The sequence below is a fragment of the Chaetura pelagica genome, unplaced genomic scaffold, assembly GCF_000747805.2.
Source record: "Chaetura pelagica isolate M959 unplaced genomic scaffold, ChaPel_1.0 scaffold63, whole genome shotgun sequence".
Taxonomy (NCBI): Eukaryota; Metazoa; Chordata; class Aves; order Apodiformes; family Apodidae; genus Chaetura; species Chaetura pelagica.
In genome coordinates, this window is record NW_009952896.1 from 2,689,859 (window position 1) to 2,703,001 (window position 13,143).

Sequence of the window (13,143 nt, forward strand, 5' to 3'; positions counted from 1 at the left end):
TCACTACGCTAGAATAGGTAATATCTTTTTTTTCACATCTTGCAGATTCATATCTGCAGATTCAGATTCAGATCTGCTAAGGAAGAGAGGAAAATATCTTTGGGGCCAGATGGGATCCACCCAGTTGTATTAAGGGAGCTGGCAGAAGTGCTCATCAAGCCAATATCCATCATCTATAAGTAGTCTTGGCAAACTGAGGTCTTTGTTGACTGGAGACTGGCAAAAGTGATGCCTATTTACAAGAGGGGCGGGAAGGAGGACCTAGGGAACTACAGACCTGTCAGTCTGACCCCAGTGACAGGGAAGGTTATGGAACCTTAAGTGCCATCACACAGTACATACAGGATAATCAGGCTATCAATCTCAGTCAGCTTGGGTTCATGAAAGGCAGGCCCTGCTTGACTAACCCTACTTCTATGACAAGGTGACTCATTCAGGGGATGAGGGACAAGCTATGGATGTTGTTGTTTATCTAGACTTTAATAAAGCCTTTGACACAGCTTCCCACAACATTCTGTTAGATAAACTAGCTGCTCATGGCTTGGACAAGTGCACTTCTCAGAAGGTAGAAAACCTGGGTGGCTGGGCCCAAAGATTTGTGGTGAATGGAGTCCAATCCAGCTGGCTGCCCATCACAAGTGGTGTTGCCCAGGGCTCAGTATTTAGACTAGTTCTGTTTCATATCTTTATAATCTGAATGAGGGGATAGAGTGCACCCTCAGTAAGTTTGCAGACAACACCAAGTTGGGCAGGACTGTTGAACTGCTTACAGCTCTGCAGATGGACCTGGACAGGCTGGATAGATGGGCTGAGGCCAATTTTGTGAGATTCAACAAGGCTGTGTCAAGTCCTGCACTTGAGTCACATCAACCCTACGCAATGTCACATGATTCTAGGAAATAAAAAGGTAATTTAAATAAATTTTCTCTCCCGTCATATTCTTACAGCTCAGATCCTTACCTCATGTCCCACTTTTCGCACCACTAACTTCTAGCAACTTCCTGCTTTACAATAAAGCATGTATTCTTCCCTGAGAAATCATTTCTTCACTATGCAGTCTTTGCTGTCTTCTGCTATGAGCAAGACTGACTGTTACCCACACTCTCCTAAGGACCCTTGAAATCTCTTCTGTTTCTGGGTCCATCCTTGCTGCCCTATTCATTTCATTCCATTGCTATCCTGAACTTCAGGTGTTTCTCCTATCTAAACATGCTTATTAGGGAAATTCTGTGTATGACAATGATTCCTCCCACCTTCCAGAGGATTCCTACCTGCCTAAAAAGGCAGCAATTAGGACTGTATAAAAACCAGTCTCTTCCCTACTGTCCTGCCATACATTTGCTAGAAAAATATACATTATGCATATGGTGAACTATGAACAAGATAAAACTTTCCACCAAAATAATGAAAATCCCCTGTCTTAAAACATATTAGTACACTCTGCATGTTATATTTGCTCAACAATAGATCGTAATTTCCCAATAACATATATAATACTCCAACCTCCAATAGTATACTGTAACAGGTACTTTACAAAGCTAAGATTGCCTTGCAACCTCAGTGAAATATTTACAGGTACAAATCTTGATTTTTTGTACAATTGCCGGCATACAAATAATAAATAATACTGGGAACTATGTACAATCATCCAGCTTAAAATACAAAAAATTTTGGATGCTCAGATGCTGCACATTCTATCATTACCATTTTCAAACAGATATCGTGACACATTTTATTTTTTGCACTGCATATATATTTTACTTGACAGTATGCAGCAACATTCAGGTATTTTCACTCTTGCTGAAAGATGTAAATAGCTCCCCTTCTTACAATATGATACCTTTGACAACCTAAATGATTAAGTAAAGCACAAACACTGGAGAATCAAGCCTACATAGTTCTAATTAAATCTTCCAAGTACACTGAAGTGTTCCAGGCTTTTGTTTTAAGCAATTGTCCCATTTTATTTTCACACTAGCATTGGCAGAGTTCTTTCATCTTCCCTCTCCTCTGTTTAACCACTTTCTTTATTTAGCACCTTTCTGAACAAAGTCTCCTTTATTTCAGCCTGGCAGGCGTGGGATGAGAACCTCCCATTCTGAGAAATACTTCTATGAGCAAAAAGGCACACCCACATACTTTCACCTCCATGCACACACAATTCAAGGTGACACAACATATGCGAACATTTTAGAAACTGGAAAAAAAAAATGCATCATTACATCTGAAAAAAATAGTCATCCCCTTCTTGCTGCTCATTCTGGCCACTGCCACCACTGCCTGCTCTGCCAGATGACATGGTCACGTCATCCTGCCTCCTGCACAGAAAGTTCCTACTTTCTGATGTTACAGCACTCACAGTAGGTGCATTTGCTTCTGCTTAGTAAATGAGTGCTCTGTGTTTGGTATCATCTCTGCATCTATTTTGCATGATGTTATATCATAATCTTTTGCAATTACTTTTTTTTTTTTTTTTTAGTGTGCTTTAGGGCCATGAGATAAGGATAAAAAATGTAAGTTTTCCTATTTAAAAAAAAAAAAAAAGTCTTGGAAAGAAAATCTCAGAAGTAAAGAGGTATAAAAGAGTGTAAACCATATTCCCAGAATTTAAAGGATCAAGTGACTAAAATAAAATCCTGCAGCAGGGAAATTGTTGAAATTCAGAAATTTCTTTTGGAGGGAAAAGAAATTAATGGTCTCATCTTTCCCAATGCCCTTGCCCCAACCTCATTTGCAAGTAAAACTCAATGTGCAGAATTTCACTCTGATGACACACAAATCTCATGCATTCCTCCTGGTTTAAAACCATATGCAAAGGAAACAATACTAATACCTCAACATCAGTTCTGCAACTTCAGAAAGGCAAACTTCAGCACAGCAAAATAAAACACATCAAAACACTCTTCTGGTTTTTCATGTTTCTGCATCTCTGTTGAGGCTTAAAGCTTAACACAAGTTTAGCACTACCAGAGCTGATTTTAGATTAAGAGAGTTGCATCAGCTGCTGCAGGCAAGTGCACATAGTGCCGAGCAACAAACACGGGTGCTCACACCCCACCCTCAGTCATCACGGCACACATTTTCCATGTCTTCCGAGGTACCACAGGTTCTGCTTATACTAATGGTGACAGAGCTATCTTCAAAGTAGCTACTCAACAGAACAATTCTGATGCTCTCCATCAGAAACAACTAATGATCTTAACAGATTTTTTCAAAACTAACATAGCTCTACAGCAGAGACAAATTCCCAGGTCCCACTTGGTTTGCTGAAGCTCTGCATAAAACTACAAACTTCTTCCTCAGTTTATTGCGACTGACAAAATTGCAGATTACAAAAAATATTTAAAATTTTATGAAGGTGAACCTTCTCCAGGGTTTTTCTTTTCATCAAAGAAATCAATTTTCAGTTGAGAAAGTACTTCAAGATTAACCATTTCACCCTACCTAACTAGACTAGATATGAAATTATATTTATCTCCCCATCTAGTACCTTCCAGCTGTAGAGAATGTATTTAGAGTAGTCCTGAGGAGAAGGACTTGGGGATGTTGGCTGATGAGAAGCTCAACATGAGCCAGCAATGTGTGGGCTTGCAGCCCAGAAAGCCAACCATAGCCATGGCTGCATCAAAAGAAGCCTGGCCAGCAGGTCAAGGGAGGCGATTCTCCTCCTCTGCTCCACTCTTGTGAGACCCTGCATGGAGTTCTGGATCCATGATCAGAGGGCTGGAGCACCTCTCCTATGAAGACAGGCTGAGAGAGCTGGGGTTGTTCGACCTGAAGAAGAGAAGGCTCCAGGGAGACATTATGGAGAAGTTCCAGTACTGAAAGGATGAAGAGAGAAAGAGTACAGTGCTACTAAGAGTGAGAAAATCATCCTCTGTTCAAGTATAAACCTTCCTTTACTTCAAGGAAGAAGAATTTGGTTGATGGGGAAGAAGTCACTTGATAAAAGCATATACTGTACTATTCCAGGATTCACCTGCAGGACAATCTTGAAGATATAAAAAGTCAAAATTTCAAATTTTCATCCTTTCCAAGAATTTCATCAGTTTAGGATGAAAGAAATCTACCAGCAATAAGAGTTCAATGAGGAAACAGAGAAGTGACACATAATACTGTGCTCAGCCTTCACTTATTGCTAATGATCTGTATTGTCTCTCAGTGAATGAAGAGAAATGATATACTGAGAAGCTACATACCAAAGCACATGTGCATGTGCACACATTTACATTAGTGTCTACCTGCTCATATGAGGCTTCTGGGTGTCGGACTTCAAGCAGAGCAGAAGAGATCAAATTTTAAGCCACATAGAAGAAAAAAGACAGGGGAGAGAAGAAGAGCAAGGGTGTGAAAAATCAAACTGGTTCCTAAGCACAACTGTTAAACCAATTTTTCTCAGGAGGGAAAGCCACAGGTGCCAAGGTAATGGACAGACTACACAGCCATGCTGCCCAGCCACAGAAGTGTTTTAACACTCAGGAGTACAGCATGAAGGTGCATTGTGGGAAACAGCTGCTCTGCATCTCAGATACTAGTTATAACTTTTAATGAATTGATTTCTGTACTGAAAATATACTAGAGAAGAAGAAAAATACAGTGTATTTCATAATGTCTGTTACGAAGCTTAGTACCAGGTAAGAAAACAGAATAAATCAATATATCATCAGTATATTTTACTGAATGTTTCCTTTCCATTTCTTTTTGTCCTTATTAAGTTATAAATTATATTCCTGTCTGACAGGCTAACTGAAAGAAAGGTTCATCATTAGAAATATAAGCCACAGAACAAGGTTCTACAGATGGGAAAATTTCAAACGTAAAATATTAATAATCTCTTAGTTATTTCCTTTAGAGTATTCGGAATTCTAACTATCTGAATCTGTTATTCTTGTTACCGTCTCTTTTTCACATACCTCTGTTTATTCCATAACCTATCACGTATTTCCCCAAATAAAACATTATTCAGTCTATCCTAGATAAACTAATACTATCTCCTTAATTTTTAATATTTTGAAGCTGTGACTGTGCACTATCCATTTTCCCCTGCGATTGCATCCTGTAATGATTTCCAAATTCCATTATCTCAAAGTTTCATCCATCACATTTACACTTTGAGAAATCAAAACCAACATTATAAAACTCTTGGATCTGGATTTAACTACTGGGTGCCACAGCAGATACAGTCCATACTAGATAGAATATTAAACTTTCGTTCCAGTGGTGGCTGCCAAGTCATAGAATTAGGGAATATTACCTAAAAAGATTAAGATAGCTTACAGAGGCAGGGGAATACTTACATAATTCTAAATAGATGGAGGGATGGATGGATAGATGGACAAATAGATGGACGGATAGATAGATAGATAGATAGATAGATAGATAGATAGATAGATGGATGGATAGATAGATGGATGGATAGATAGATAGATAGATAGATAGTTTAGATAGATAGATACTGTCCATGCTTGGACAGTATTTCAAGGTTCTTTCCAGGTCAACTACATCTGCTTCTGTTGTGTCTATGCTTCCTTTTCATGTTTAGGTTTAGTCAGGAGCTTCTTGTTCATCCATGTAGGCCTTCTGACACTTTTGCTTGATTTCCTGATTGTCTGGATGGACCACCGGAGGAGGTTTTCCTTGAAAATCTTTTCTCCACCACACCTGGGAGTCTTCTACAGGGATCTCTGAATGGGTCAAAGTCTGCACTTTGGAAGCCCAGGGCAGTGATCCTGCTTTTTTGCTTTTATCCCCTGCTCTTGGGATCATGAACTCTACTATGCAGCCAAGATGTCTCTATCTTCAAAATCCCAAAAAATTCTTCCTTCTCTGTAAGTCTGATGTTGAGCAGAGTGCCTCCTTCTCAGCTACCTAATCACCTGAGTGAAGTTATAATCAATAGACTCCAGAAACATCCCAGATTAATTTTGCCCTGCTGTGTTGCTCCTCTACAGATACCAGGCAGTTGAGCTCACACATGAGAACCACAAAATATGAAGCTTCTTTCAGTTACCTGATGAAGGCCTAACCTATATCAGGCCTGATTATCCTGATTAGGCAGTCAGTAGCAGACACACACCACAATTTCACCTATGTTGATTTGCCTGTTAATCCTGACCCTTGAGCTGTCAGTTGGCTCATAATCCTTCCTTACCATTCCAGCCTGTTCTTCTTGAAGAGCTTGTATCCAGCCATTGCAACACTCCAGATATATAAGCCATCCCACCGTGTCTCTATGAGCACAATGAGATCACAGAGTCACAAAATTATCTTGGTTGGAAAAAATGTTCAAGTTCACCAAGTCCAACCATCAACCTAACACTGACAAGTCCTTAGCTAAACCATATCCCTAAGCACTGTGTCTGTATGACTCTTAAAAACCTTGAGGGATGGACCTTAAAAACCTCTACCACTGCCCTGGGCAGCCTGTTCCAATGCCTGACAAATATTTTGGTGAAGAAATTCTTCCTAACATCCAGCCAAACCTCCCCTGGTGCAACCTGATGCCATTACCTGTTGTCCTATAACCTGTAACTTGAACAGCCTGATCCCCACCTCTTTACAACTTTCTTTCAGGTAGTTGTAGAGAACAATAAGTTCTCCCCTCAGACTTCTTTTCTCTAGGCTAAACAATGCCAGTTCCCTCAGCCACTTCTTGTAAGACATGCTCCAAACTTTAATCAGCTTCCTTGCCATTCTTTGGACACTCTCTACTACCTCAACATCCTTCTGTAGTGAGGGGTCCAAAACTGAACCCAGTACTTGAGGTGCTACCTCATCAGTGCCAAATATAGGGGTAAGATCACCTCCTTGGTCGTGAGGGCCACACTATTTGTGATGTAGGCTAGGATGCCATTGGCCCTCTTGGCCACCTGGGAACACTGGTGGCTCATGTTCAGCCATCTGTCGATCAACACACCTAGGTAATCCATCCAAGATAGTAGTCCTTCAACTGTGCACAGAACTCTTATTCTTTGTTTGTTGCTCATGCTGTGTTCACTGGTGTACGGATGCTTCGTACGGTCATCCAGTCATTGTTTGGAAGCTCTTATACCTTTTCTGGGAAATCAGGATGACTGGATGGATTTCCTTATTTGTGTGGACATATTCAGAATTGCCTTCCTTGTGCGCCAATTTGTTGGGTTTAAGGTGTTTCTTGTATAATCTAGTAATTTCAAACATTTGCTTGTCAACTCAGTCCATTTCCTCACTCACTTGCAGGTCACCATCTCACTTTCTTGTTAAAGCTCTCCTCACCATCCTCTTGGCAAGGATGCTTCTCCCCCACATGCTTATGTGGATCCTGCCTCTTCCTTGATCAACAGTTCTTGATCATCAAAAAGGGTCCATAGTGATAAAAAGTAACACCTTATTCACATCAGTCATGCAACTGGATCTTGACCCGCAGAATCTGGCCCCTCTTCCCAGGGCTTTTCCCTTTATCAGCAGAGCAGGATCAAGGAAATGTCGCCCAAGTAACCCATGTTCTTGATCACCACCTCCACCAATATATAGTCACACCTAATGTGCTCCAGGAGAAACCTGGAGCACATCAGACACATAAAGCACAGTCATACATTTTGGTGTATGTGCAATAAAGCTACAGGGCTTAGGGGTCTGAGAACTAGGCAAGCCTTGGCAGTCTCTCTGCAGCATTCTAGAGTCTACCTTGGCAAGCAGCAAACCTCCCCAGATAGCAATTTGGGTCAGCAGATGAACAGATATGAAGTGAGAGTCATCTTCAGATTAGCACACAACAGCAAGTCAGCTAATAGCTATAGTATCTAGCTAACATGCAATGCGTGCTCATCAAAACAATGCTCCTAGGGAACATACAAAAACTATCCTTCTGATTTTCTCTTACTTTAGTAGAAACACAGCGGTCCTCATGAGTACTGAATGTCACTTTTTTTTTCCTTAACAGAGCATATTCTGATGCAAAGAATATAAACAAGAGTACATAACAGCACTATTATTCTTAGTAACTAACTGAACATTCAAAACAGTGAGGAGTAAAAAGAAGAAAAGATGATAAAAAAATAAAAAAGTCCCCAGTGCTGTATGAAAGGATATGGATGCTCTGATTGCTAGCCAAACATAATAAAAAATGTTATCACATTTTCTGTTTCCAAAACACAATTTTTCTCAAGTATGTCAACAGAGAGTCATATACAAGACAAAGGCTGCATTATTTTGCTTCATTTAGCAATGATAAGGAAGACCTTAGACAGGACACAGTGTTTCATTCTATGTATCTCACTTTAATAAGGTTATATACAAACTGGAGAAAATTCTAATGAGAACAAGAATGTTGAAATTTAGAATAATGAGAGGGACGACTGAAAGCTGGCAATGTGAGAGCTTCCTCTTTTTTTCAAAGGAAGGAATGCAGTAACTGAACTCAGTATTAAACAAGATAGATCTATGTTAGATACAATGGAAAAAAAAATCTTCTAAGTGCTGGAATGACTACACAAGAGTATTATGTATGGATTTCCAACATGGGAGTCAGGGGTGATACAGATAGGCTCAAACCAGAGATGGATGGTATGAATTTGAAATGTCTCTTCCAGTCTGAGTTTTCCATAATTCTATAATTCCTTTTCATCTAAGCTTTTCCTTCAGAAAGGAAGAGGAGATGTCTGCTATATTCCCAACAGGGCTGGTGTGTTTTTTCCCCTAGCCTTTTATACTGAAGGGGCATCTAATCCTTAATTCATCACAGAAGATAAAATGTTAGAAAAGCAGCATTTAACAGGTCAATAATCACAGCAGAGGTGTGAAAAAGGCAGTTTCACTTGCCTACATCCTCTTGCTTTCTAATTAGGTGCTGACAACATGGTTGACACAGTGTAAGATACAGACAGTTCTTGCTCTGGGGACCTCAGAGTCTAAGAGCTGAAGAATGAAAATCCCTCAGGATTAGTTCTTGCTTCCATGTGCTTTAAAGGGCTGATAACTTTTCACTGTAGACCAATGAATCACATTCTAAATTGAGACAGAGATAAATAGAAAGCAAGCTATTTCAGGTGAATAGGGACTTGAAATATCACAGAAGAGATTGATCACTATATTTAAAATATGGGAGTACGTCGTGGTACATCTAGCATTTAAATACTCTATTATTTAATTTACATTACATCTCTTGAGCAATCCATTGTCACTAATTGACAGAAATACAAATTTACTAATGAATAGGAAAAAAAAATCCAACAATAACAGGAAAAAAAACCAATTACGCTACTGTACATAATTTACATTATGGGAATTTTTAAGTCAAGCTGGTACTATTTTACCACCTAACTGAAACAAAACTCCTGAGAAAATAAACATGTCTCAAAATATACAGATATTCATGTTAGAATTCAACAGTTTTGAAATGCAAATAAAAAAACAGAACAATAATATTCCAGGTAATTTTAATGGCATTTGCTCTTTGTGGAAATAAACACAGCTCTGCCATAAAGACCAGTTTTCATATAAACTGCTTATATATCACATAATTCTTCACTAATGAAGACTTTCAACTTTCTATTTATTTAGCAAAGACATAGTGTATAGGAGTATAACAACATCAGTCTGTGATCTGTCTAATTATGTTTATTATATTCTATATTTTAAGTTAAATTTACTTTGTAAATTTGTACATCGTGTATTTTATAACTGCTGATCCAGCTTTAGCTGACTGATCTGCATCACAAAACTCTTCACAAGTTGATTTTGCTTCCGAGACAGGTTTTACCTACACTCAATCATTTCTGGTGGAGATTTATATCAATATTCTGATAATACCTTTTGAAGGAAACTTAAAGCCCCTTACTCCAGGGATTGCTACATATTGTTGCAAGGCTACCTAGAAAACTAAGTATTAATAAGGCCAAATGGTTTGGGAGGATGTGTGAAGCACATGAAGCCAGTACTTCTCAAGGCAGGATGAATCAGAGGATAGTTTGTGGTTGCGTAGGAAGCATCAGTACAATGGCCTGGTAACGTGAAATGTATTGCACTGAACCGCAACTGACAGAGAAATGCCTCATACTTTCATAGGGACAAGACAGAAAAGGGCAAGATTATAATCACAGACAATGACAATACAAAGCTACCATCAAGCAGTAATGGTACATTGCATATCATCACGGATACAAAAGTGCAATAGGAGAACAATTTTAAGTACTATCTGTATAAGAAGCCTAAATTAAACCCACTAAGTTCAACAAAGTATTGGACCTGGAATATATTTTAAACATAATTAGTACTAATGTCTTTTGTCAGGTTGGGAACAAGACAGAAATACACTTCAGATTTGTAGAAGTCTGAAGATCTTGATGAACAGATGTTAATGGAAATCATATAATAATGTTTTTAACCAAATATGTGTCTATTAATGTTCTCTTAACCTTTCCTGTCGATATAGCCTCGTTATCCCCATGGAGTTAAGAATGGCTGAAAAAGAACAGACAAAACTAAGAACATAAAGGCAGATACGCTCTACAGGATGACAAGACCAGGTCTCATTTTCTGTTGAATAAATGATGAAGAGACCACAATAATTTCTTAAATTCTTTTGAGTATTTATATTTCAAAAAATCCTTTCAAAGATGAATAACTGTTGTACTGATGGATTTAACCAAAGAGAGGAGAACCAAAGGACTCAAGACACTTCTGGAAAAGGGTCAAGTAAACAGATGGTTCCATGTCTCAAGTTACTAAATGTAAGAAAAGTTCTGGACAAACCAGAAACAGACAAAGGATATAGAATAAAAAACCAAAGGATATATATTCCCATCCCTTTTTAGATTAAAGTCATCCAAGCATCTATTCTGAAGTGAGAGACTGGAATTCCTACTGTTTCTTTGCTAGTGTTAGGTACATGACTGGCAACTGGCAAGACAACACAGCCAAGGACTGTGTTTTGAGTGGCCACCTGGGGTGACAGCTATACATGCAGCTCCTCCACACCTGCCCAATGGACTGACCAAATACACTGCATTTTCTTTCATTTGAAAGTATAATTACAACATCTGCAGCTTTGAATGCTTTCTCTTCTGGCCAGCAAGTACATGAAATCACATCCTTTTTATTATGAACAACTCCTGTGTGATGTCTCCAACACTAATGTTTCTTCTATTAGTAGCAACTTCACCTTCTGCTCCTCACATTTTATACTGCACTCAAAAATCAGTCTAAACACTGTAGATAAGGAAGTACAGATATTTATAAATTGTTCCTGAAGGAAGGTGAAATAAAACTACTGACTATTCCTATGTAATTGTTACATCTTATAAAAAAATGTGCAATTAGTTTTCTCTAAAAGGATAAGTTTTGTTTGTTTACTGCAGGAGTAGTTGTCATTCATAAAATGAGGGAATATTAAGGGTAAAAAATCGCTTGAATTCAGTTCTGAAAGCTGTTGGATATATGTTACTGTTACAAGAAAAAAAGAAACAACAGATTTGCCCCGCTGGCAAATATCTTCCTGTGGGATAACTAGGCTATTCTTTGCCAATATATTCATGTGTAACTATGGCAGATAATTCTTTCAAGTTTTTGTAGTTATGGGGCAAAATTTCAACACCATATCTGTTGTAAAAATCTCCTGTATTTATATAACATGCTAATTTTCAAATAAAATATCCAGAGTATTATCACTTTTCTGTCAGTATTTTTCAGTAACTGCCAACACAGAAGCATGGATAACATTCTTCAGTTTGCAAGAGCACTTTCTCATCTATTTTACAGATGTCATAGGAAATCTTTAGCCAAAATTTAAGGGAAAAAGAACAAAATATGTCCTAACATTTTTATTACATATCCTGATGCAGCCACAGGACTAAACTGAGACCATATCTTGTAAAAAAATCAATTACTACAATAATTGCATACAACATTTTATATAAGTGGTGATTTATTACCACTTCTACAGTCTTCAGTCTGCCAGTGATGTAATGAGGCTAGCACACCAAGAAAAGGCCTCTGTAATGAGAGCTATAACCTCTTCCATCACTTGGGATCTCAGGTGCTCATGACAGCTCAGCCACTGCTTATCCAAGATTAATCTTTTTGTTGGTTTGTTGGGTCTTTTTGCTTTTTTTCTATGATTGAAAGAGAATTGCATTCACTTTCTCCAGACTTTGGTGGGCTGAGCTGCTGCTCTGCAACCAGAAACAAAGCCAGAAGCAGAGGCCTAAATAGAATTTATCTAGTATTATTTTGCTACTAGATACACTGCAAATCTGTTATGATCTTTTATTCACTTAATAGCATCTTTAATCATATATGAAGGATGTAACCACGGTGGACCTTTTTATCTTAAAGATACCTTTACTCTAAAGTGAAAGAAATAGGGACGTTGTCAAAATACTAATAAATAGAAGTATGTCTAATACTTTTCAAATAGTTGACTTTTTTCTTCTTTTTCTGGTTTTTTGTTTAAAAAAGCAAGTTATGATCCCCAAACCTTTTTAACTGCTTGAAGGTCTATTCCAACCTTGATGATTCTGTGATTCTGTGATTTTATATTGTGAAGGTCTTGCTAACACTTGAGGTGCTGGATCTAGTGATACTACTGTAACTGTTAGACACCACTTGAAATATGAAATATTTTATGATTTTATTCTATGATTCTACCATCATGAGTATAATGCCACAGTGCTGAATATTGTGTCCATTTAAAAGCAAATACAACTTTAGCTTAGCCAACCAATATTTGACACTAAAAACACAAATTGCAAAGACATCATGCAATTACCTAAATAAAAAAAACACCAAAGCAAAAAAACCCCAAACAAACCTAGTCACCTGGTCTAAATGTTTGTTGATTGACTGTTATAGACAGAAGAAACTGATTTTGTAGTGAGTTGCCTATTTCTCTGGGTACTGTAGGTAAATTCATGCTTTTAGAAAAGTAGCATCTATTAGGAATCAGTACATGCTAAATACAAACCAAATAAAACAATGTAATTGGGGGAAAAAAGGCTTTTATTATCTATAAAATTATCTTTCTATTATGTTGGTGATTTCTTCATTCCAGTGAATACCTGATTCCTTAAAAAACACTTCAGATTCCAAAACCTTAAGTATTAGTGTCTCTTAATCCTGTAGTAAAATAAATGGATACAGTGAAATTATGAAATTAATATTCAGCTT

The 13,143-nt window shown here is 37.9% G+C and overlaps 1 protein-coding gene across 1 annotated transcript in view; it reads right to left on the reverse strand.

Annotated features, from left to right (window-relative positions):
- The window catches only part of CD226 (CD226 molecule), a 30,925-nt gene that overhangs the window by 11,208 nt on the left and 6,574 nt on the right, over positions 1–13,143 (reverse strand). Inside the window, 1 exon segment of the mRNA XM_009995635.1 lies at positions 6,679–6,681. Coding sequence (XP_009993937.1) covers positions 6,679–6,681 — 3 coding nt within the window.